The sequence below is a fragment of the Telopea speciosissima genome, chromosome 6, assembly GCF_018873765.1.
Source record: "Telopea speciosissima isolate NSW1024214 ecotype Mountain lineage chromosome 6, Tspe_v1, whole genome shotgun sequence".
NCBI lineage: Eukaryota > Viridiplantae > Streptophyta > Magnoliopsida > Proteales > Proteaceae > Telopea > Telopea speciosissima.
Genome location: NC_057921.1, coordinates 64,346,184 through 64,354,856, shown reverse-complemented (window position 1 = coordinate 64,354,856; position 8,673 = coordinate 64,346,184). Strand labels below are relative to the sequence as shown.

The window sequence follows — 8,673 nt, the reverse complement described above, 5'->3', positions numbered from 1 at the left end:
TTAGAAATTATAGCTATATTGAAGTTAAAAAGATGGAAGAGGTGCTTTAATGTGATTAAAACCCTCGCCACCGTTTTAGAAATATTAAATGGAGGAGCGGGGGGTGGCAACCTAGATAGGTGGATTTAATAACTTTGGTGTCAAAGTGACCTAATTATCAAGTATGAAGGTGATGTGGTGGATTGATACAATTAACTTGTTGGTGATCACAAGTTCATGGCTCATCACAGGTAACCCATGACCCAAAATGCAATGGGTCTCAGATGACCTCATGTAAACCCGGTCGATTCAGATTAGCTGGATCCGGTCTATTCACAGGCCATAAAATTCTGCGTTGGGCTCCTCTGTAGCGGGATAGGAAGTGTAGCGCACATCCTAGACGGGTGTATCCAAACACTGTGGGTCGTCAGATAATGTGTTACACTCCCTGTCGCACTACAGAGGACCCAAATCCCAAATCTTAGGTTTTTATTTTTTCTTTTCAAACCAACTCTTCTAGAAGCTTCTTGAAAGTGACAGAAAAAGCCTCTTTCTGTTAATGAAGAGATTCTTCAATTAAAAAAATGTTAAGAAAAGGGAAGCCTGAGCCTAACGGAAAGAAGGGTTGGGTGGGACTGGGAGGGAGTGGAATAAATGAGGTCATGTGGGATGTTCACGCCATTGCAATAAGTATGTAGCTACCCTACCCTGTTAAAGATTAGAAAGAGTTCCAAGCCCTACTATTTAAAACTTCTTCTCTTCAGTAAATAAAATAGCTTAATTTGAAATCTTAGAACCCAAATGTATTTGGTTAATGGTTGTTCACCCATAAATTATCCCAAAATATCTTCTTTGGATTCTCTCCTTTTGTCATTTGGAATAATCTAGGAATTCTCCTTTACAAATTTTGCATTGCAAAGTAGCTATGCTAAGCTACCAGTAGCAGAAGAACCATTAATTAATTATAAGAAGAAAGGGAAAGCTAGCTAGAAAAAGAATTCATTTCCTGAAGCCTGGAGGTCAAAATTCCTTCTTGTCATCAATCATATCAATATCCTTGATTTTTCTTCTTCTGTGTTATTAGTTATTTCTGTGTCTTACTGTGACCTGGGTTTGGTTTGGGAACTTGAAACTTGGGGAATCGTTGCTTGTTTCTCATCATCTGTGGCTGTGCTGTGGCCCTGGTGAATCTATTTTCTCTGGGTTTGGGTTCATTGCCCAGAACAGATAAAACAATCCATATGAACAGGAGATCCCTTTAGTGTTTGACTTCTGAACCATCATCAATCCAGTACTGTATATGTATGGACTGGTTTGGCACAGTTGCCGACTTACACAGTTAATTGAAGTGGGTTTTTGTTGACCATGATGATATGTATAGTAGTGCCAGAACCTGGAGTGATGTTGCATTGACTTATGCATGTGACTCAACATTGAATGAATTGGCTAACCCTAGTATGACTTAGGAGTGGTAATTAAAAGGCATATCTTGCATAACCAATCCTACTTTATAACCCCCTTTTTTTTTTTTTAAATTACAACAACCCCAAATGTTATATACATGCAATACGTGCTACATGTAGAGGTTCTTTAGATAGTTTACCCTACAGTCCCCAAGAGTCCAAGACATTTTTTGGTAGGTACGTCAAAAGCTTTAGAGCTGATGGAACACGTTAAATCAAGTCTTTTAACCTATCCCATACTAGGTTGATTTAATTTAGTGCCCATATATACATTAAAGTGGGTCCCATTAGGTACATAACAAACCACTATACTTCTGCAACTGCTGTTCTCGACGACTCCCACTTTTAGTAACTTTCACTCTGGTGGTAGGTAGTCCTTTCTAAGTGACTCTACTCTACTCAAGGGTTTTTTTTTTCTAGTGGCAGATAGTCATTTCTTGACGATTTTCACTCTACTCCAGGTATCCCTCTCCTAGATCATCCTTTTCGTGACTCGAACTCGTGACTAGCACGGCTCTAATACCAAATATTAGGTATTTGACCGATATGCCAAAAACTCTAGAGCTGATGGAACACGTTAAATCAAGCCTTTTAACCTATCCCATATTAGGCGGATCCAATCTAGTGCCCATACACTAGAGTAGACCCCAATAGGTACATAACATTTCCAAGTAAAGTTTTATTAAAAAATAGGGACGGGTTCCCTCCCACGTGCGCCCATGTGCAGTTTCAGGCGAATGAGGCGATATTACAAGAAAACCCTTCAAATAGGGGATATATAGAGGATTTTCCATGGGAGGGAATAGTAATATGAGTGGGGAGGTAGTTACAGTGCACAAATGAAGGGTAAAATATTGACCAGTTTACACCAACAACCTAACTCACCTTCATAGGTGTAAATCATAAAGATCCAGCAAATACTAGAGGGAAATAAACTAAAGAATAAAAGACAACATGCAAAGGGAAACTCTTATTGTAATCAAAGTGGTGGATTAAGAAATTAAATTTATTTTTTTGCTTTTTTAAAATATCACATTTTTTCCCTCCAACGAGTGTAAATCCTGTCATTTCACATGAATATTACATCAAATATTATATTAAATAATTTTTTATTTTTTGAAAACCTTTTTTTGCTATTGTATTAAATATCTCATTAAATAACTTTTAGGAATAAAACAACGGGCAATTGAAATAAGGTTATAAATTCTTAATTCACTACGTTGGTGACCAAAATCAGTTGCACCCTTAAACATTAATTTTATACTCATTTAAAAGTACAAAAATTCCATATGTACCATATTTTCATTTTTGATTAACCATATGTACCATATCAAGCTCTTATAAATTTTCACCCCCCAAAAAAAAAAAACTCTTATAAATAACTTTTTCCTTTTTTGATATTGAGAAACATAATATCAGAATATCCGGCCAACCCACTGTCTGTCTTAGTTGAACAATAATTGGCAATGCTTTTAAATGCACATGATTCATCTACTCATATGTTAGAATCCAATTATAAGACACCTTCATCATATATCAGTACTTGAATGCAATCTAAGTTATTAATTGTAACTCTCAAGTCTCTCTAGTAACCAACTTTCCTCTCTTGGCATCTTTCATTCTGATTATAAATTTACTCTTCCACCCCTGTGTCTTGACACAAGGGCATGTGACATGTCCATCGCACTTCTGATCATTTTCGGGGTTTCAAGAAATATGGTGGTCATTTTGCACGCCTCTGTGTCAAGACACAAGGGCGGCCTGTTTGGCGTGACCGTGTGGTGTTCTCTTTCCCTAATAATAATATAACAAAAAGTTAGTTGATATAAGAAAAGACAAAAAGTGTCCCACTATGCCAGGGTTCTATACTTCTATTGTTGCTCTTTCACATAGCTTTTTTTTTTTCTTTCTCTTCTAAATTCTATCTTAAGCATCTGTGGGTTCCATGTAAAATATAACATTTCCCATACCACCATTGACATGGTGTGAAAGATTCCCCCAGTCTTAATCAATAAGAAAGAATCTGATTAATATTAAATTTCTTTCATAAGCGGACAAAATATTATTTGAGAGAAGCTTAGGTCATTTTTGTGTAATCCTTATCCCTGAGGTTACCCCTTTTATAAGGAAAAGAATGTGATGACACACAATTATATTAGTGAAAGTTAAAAACCTAATATAATTGTTTCTCCTCAAATGACAACAACTTTCAATGTTGTAATTTATTTACAAAATAATTTATTTTTCTATTAACAATGGATTAGAAGAAGTGCATCGATAATGAATGAATAACTTAGACTAAATTATTTAATATTTGTACCTATTATGATTATAAAAATTGTAAAGATATCTTATAAACCAAAACCCTTAATTAAAAATTCTAGCTAGGTATATAATAAGTGTCGATTACCAAAAAAAGACATATTAAATGACATATCTATTCCATATTGTGGGAGGAGAGAGATAGACATAGGAAGATACTACCAAACACAAAGCAATTAGATAGGGAGGAGAGAGATAGACATAGGAAGGTACTTTTTGTTTCAGTATAGACCGGGGAATGGTGCTGCAAGAGATAAGTTTCATTGATTTTATATTAATTTACTAACTAAAAGAAAGAAACAATAGTATTTTACCCAAAAAAAAAAAAAAAAAAAAAAGAAGAAAGAAACAATAGTACAAAAATGAAGATCAAAAGAAAACTACAAGAATCATCTAGAATTGAAATTAGTTTTGAATCCAATTTGAATTGAGTGATCCGGAGGTGTGGATCATCCAAGGCACATTAGCATGGCATACTTCAGTTAGAACCGGAATTTGAAACCAAATTTCTCCTCAGGAGGATAGATAAGGAGATTCAGGTGAGATCCAATGTAGATCCAACTTTCTATTCACTCGTAGGATCCTGACAATCCGGAGGGGACCACCATTCAACCGATTCAATTTCGACCAGGTCAATTGATTACGACTCTCCAGCCTCCGATCTCCATGACCCGGAAAAATAGTGTTCTTTAATGGGTATTGCTTTTGTGGAGGTTGATTTGACAATATAATTTTAACTTTGAATTTGGACAGGTCGCTTGGTATCTGGAGTTGGCTATTTTTAAGCATGGTCAAGTTTATTATTTGAGGCCTTTATACTCTACTGATATAAAATATAATAAAGCAAGATATGTTACTTATTAATTTTCATTGATTTCAAAATAAATAAAGGGCAAGAGATCGCCATTTGGTCATGTAATCCCTGCATCAACTCGTAGGGGCCAATAATAACATACGTAAGGGCATTAATACAAATGGTTTTTTTTTTTTATTTCACAAGGAGTTGGACGGGTAATATATTCTTGTGTCTGGACACAAGTGCCATCATGCAACCCAGCAACTTTCTTTTTTCCCATAAATTAAAGATTCAAAATACCCTCCTATGTGTTGGGTCTGTTTTTTGTATAGCTAATTAGCTAGGTACGTCCAAGAGATATCTCTCCTCTGAAGTCCAAGAGGCATCTCGATTTCCTTAAAAAATAGAGAACATCTATGGAAAAAAAAAAGATCGTATCCAATGCACAAGGCTCTCGCACGTTTAGAGAACATTGATTAAACTTAGAATAAATTTTTGAGCAGTATTCTTCTCAGTCTCACTCTCTCTCTAGGAAACTTAGAAGTACACTTATGAATAGTCTTCTTCTTATTCTCATTGTCGCACTTTGGTATTTCACTCCATTGTTCCATTCTTACAAGCTTTTTTAAGTGTTCTTCCTTTGTTTATTGATGAGCACAACTTTTGTAATGTCCCAATGTAATTAACCCAGTAAATAAGTGCAACAACTACGCAACTTAAAGTGTAATCGAGGCCGTTTCATCTTAGAAACCAAATTCCCCTTCTACAAAAAAATTTTGTCCACCTACCCATGCAAGTTACACACACAGAGATAGAGAGAGAGAGAGAGAGAGAAACATGTAAGGTTGTATTTATTTCTTTATATATATATATAGAGTAAAAAACCTTGTAGGTTTATTGGTAAACAGAATATGAAATGTAGAAAAGTGTCTCAAAAACTAGAAAATAAATAAAAAGAAGACAAAAATTAGTTTTTATTAGCTTCCCACTCTCCGCCCTCTCTCTCGTTATCTCTTCCAACACTCACCTTTCCCCCTTGTTTCAGGTTAATTTATGTCTCCTTCAATAGCTATCTGCACACCTCTTTCTCTCTCTCTCTCTCTCTCTTGAATCAATATTAATGAATGAGAGCTCATGCAATGTTATCAAGACTCCCATCCACCTTATACAACACCAGTAATACCTTCAAAATCAATAATGGCCATACTACTAATAATAATAATAATAATATTCACAAAGGAAGTACCACCAAACACTCCCTTATTATTTGTCCTCCTCACTCCTCATTTATGCAGCTCCAACGACCATCTGATCAACCACGTGACCATTACCATTACCGTTACCGTTACCGTTACAGTTAACAGTAACGGCAGATATTCCTTCCTTCTTCTTACGAATTGCAGCAGCGATGGCCGTCAGATCCCTACGGTGCACATTAACCAGGAGCCCATTCTTCATAAAGAGAGTTAACGACATCTTCTGTTCCACTCTATGCCCCGGTGCTAAAATAAGCCGGTGCCTGAGTAACACCGCAGCTGCGATAGACTTCATTTGGAGATAAGCTAAGTCCTTACCCAAACAGATCCTTGGCCCTGCATTAAACGATACGTACTTGAACTGATCCTTCGCTTCGTAATTCTTCTCGTCCGACGACAACCACCTCTCTGGTCGGAATTCCATACAATCTTCCCCCCACGTCCACTCCATCCTCCCTACTGAATATATCGAATAAGTGATCGCTGATCCCGCCGGTAAGAACGTGCCGTCCGGTAACACATCGTCGGCGATGACGTGTTTTGAGTCCTGTGGTACCGACGGGTATAACCGGAGCGTTTCCGAAAGTGCTGCTTTCAGGTAGAACAACCGGTCAACTTCCTCGAACACCAATGGCTCTTCCAACCACTTTGACGTGTCATCGCCACGTGTCTCCATCAACACCGTACAGATCTCGTGTAAGATCTTATCTTCCACCCTAGGATTTTGTGTTAGTAACCAGAAGAACCAGCTGAGAGCTACAGATGACGTGTCACGTCCAGCTAGGATGAAATTGAGTGCCACGTGTTGGAGGAAGGAGTCCGCGTAGGATTCCTTCTTCTTCATGAACCTGGACAGTAGATCGTCGTGTGGGTTCCCGCCAGTATTCTGCTTGAGCTCCAGCTTACGTGTCTCGATCACATTGGATAGGTAATCATCCATGTGTCGAATACTTTGGCTCAGGGTGACTTCCATTCCAAGCCGAAGCCATTTCTTCATCTTCCAAATGACTTCGGGGAGGATGAAGCGTTGCAGGGTGGCTTCTGTGGCTCGGTCGAATGCCGATGCGAACCGGTTCTCGGATAGACCGGGCGACAGGGTCTGAGGGTCCTTGCCGAACGTCAATCCACAGATGTTATCGAATGTGAGCCGGAGGAGCAGGTCCTGAAAATCGACCGGCTTGGATTCGATTTGAGCCGTTTCCAATATAGGACAGAAACGCAGCTTGATGGCTCGGTTCACCCATCGACCCATGGCTTGTCGTAGAGTCCGAGTCGTGAACTCGAGCGCAGCGGTCTTCCTCTGGAACAGCCACGTGTCACCATCAGAATTAAAGATACCTTCCCCGAGTAGATCATGGAACACAGCTTGCCAAGTGGGACCCTTGGGATAATTATCAAAACGAGTCTTTAATATGTGCTCGAGATTCTTAGGATCACACGTGACAGTCACCAACCCTTGCTTTCGTGCTAGAAAAGGGATGGGGCAGATGCAAGTTTGGTACGTGCCACCACACGCGCGAAGATTCTCGGCGATCCAATCATGCATGCGGTCGCAGTTTTCAATCAACCCCGGCAGACTACCCAGCAAAGGCCACACTCGTGGGCCCCGCAGCGAGCGCGAGATGAAAGTGAACCACAGTAAATAAGCTGTGATGGCAACGAAGAGCAGTAGAGCCGTTGATGTCTCCATGTGATCAGAATAATAACGTGGATCGGTGAACCCCACCACCCAAAACTCACCGGGGATCTTACTAACAGTCACCTTCCACCTTCCGCCGCCGGCTCCGGCGCCGGTAATCTTTCAAAAATTTCCACCGGAAACCTTAAAGATGAACTCCCAGGTCACGTTTGTCGTCAACAATGGCTTCAGAAATCAGTGCAAGCTGCATGGGGTCATCTCAGGCGAAAATTGGAGAAAATCCAACTGGGTTTGTTGCAGAGAAGGCAAGAAAACTTGGAAGGAAAAGATGGAAATGGGAGAAGTGAGTGAGTGAGAGTGAGAGTAAGGGAGAAAGAGAGAATGATTTATAGGTGAAAGCAGAGAAGCAATTAATAAGGACAGGAAGTTCTTGAGCTGCACCATATTTTCACCCTCACCCCATCTTTTCTTTCTAGCTTTCTAACCATTAAAACCAAACATTAAATGCTTCCAGAGGTCGTTGGGAATTTAAGGAAAACCAGCAAAGAAATCAAAGAAAAAGGAGTAAAACCAAACGCTTAAACCCTTAAACCAAAAACCCGACATGGGAAATGGGTCTACTACTCTCCTCTAAAGTCTAAACAAAAACAATTCACTCTCTCTTACTCATATAGCTAGAAGAGTTTCACCTACTTTTGCAGTACAGGAGGGCCTCTTAAATCCAAGCATTCAATGAAGAAGGAGAGTAAATGAGATTGGTTGAGACTTTGAGAGACTATATATAGAATAGTAAATTACAGAAATGGGTCACCGGTATTATGGGTTATGTTTGTCTTTCTGGTATTTGTAATAAGGGCAAATCTCTGAAATGGGTCTTTTTCAGATTACAGTATGCAGTTGGGTGAACGACCTACCAACGATAAAAGAAGAATCAGATCACCTTCTAAAGTTCTAATCTGGTTTATTTAAAATTTTAATTTAAATAATAAAAAATATCAAGGTAGCTTATGCCTTGTACAATCAAGTCACAACTCACTTTCTTCACGTCATGTGAGTTTTGCTAGCCTAATAATCACTGTGAGAAAATTGGAATGCTCCTCCAATCTAGATGCTCCACGTGTAAGAAAAAAAATTCAAGTTTTCTTTTTAGCATTCTTAGAAAGAAATAAAATAGGCGGTGCGTGCATTAAAAATTAATTATAAGGACTTGGGTATTGA

At 38.7% G+C, this 8,673-nt stretch overlaps 1 protein-coding gene across 1 annotated transcript; it reads right to left on the bottom strand.

Moving 5' to 3' along the window:
• Positions 1–5,847: 5,847 nt before the first annotated feature.
• LOC122664722 (cytochrome P450 86A8-like) lies at positions 5,848–7,589 on the bottom strand. Its single transcript, XM_043860680.1, has one exon. It carries the CDS (start codon positions 7,504–7,506, stop codon positions 5,848–5,850), a length of 1,659 nt encoding a protein of 552 aa, XP_043716615.1. The 5' UTR covers positions 7,507–7,589.
• Positions 7,590–8,673: the final 1,084 nt, after the last annotated feature.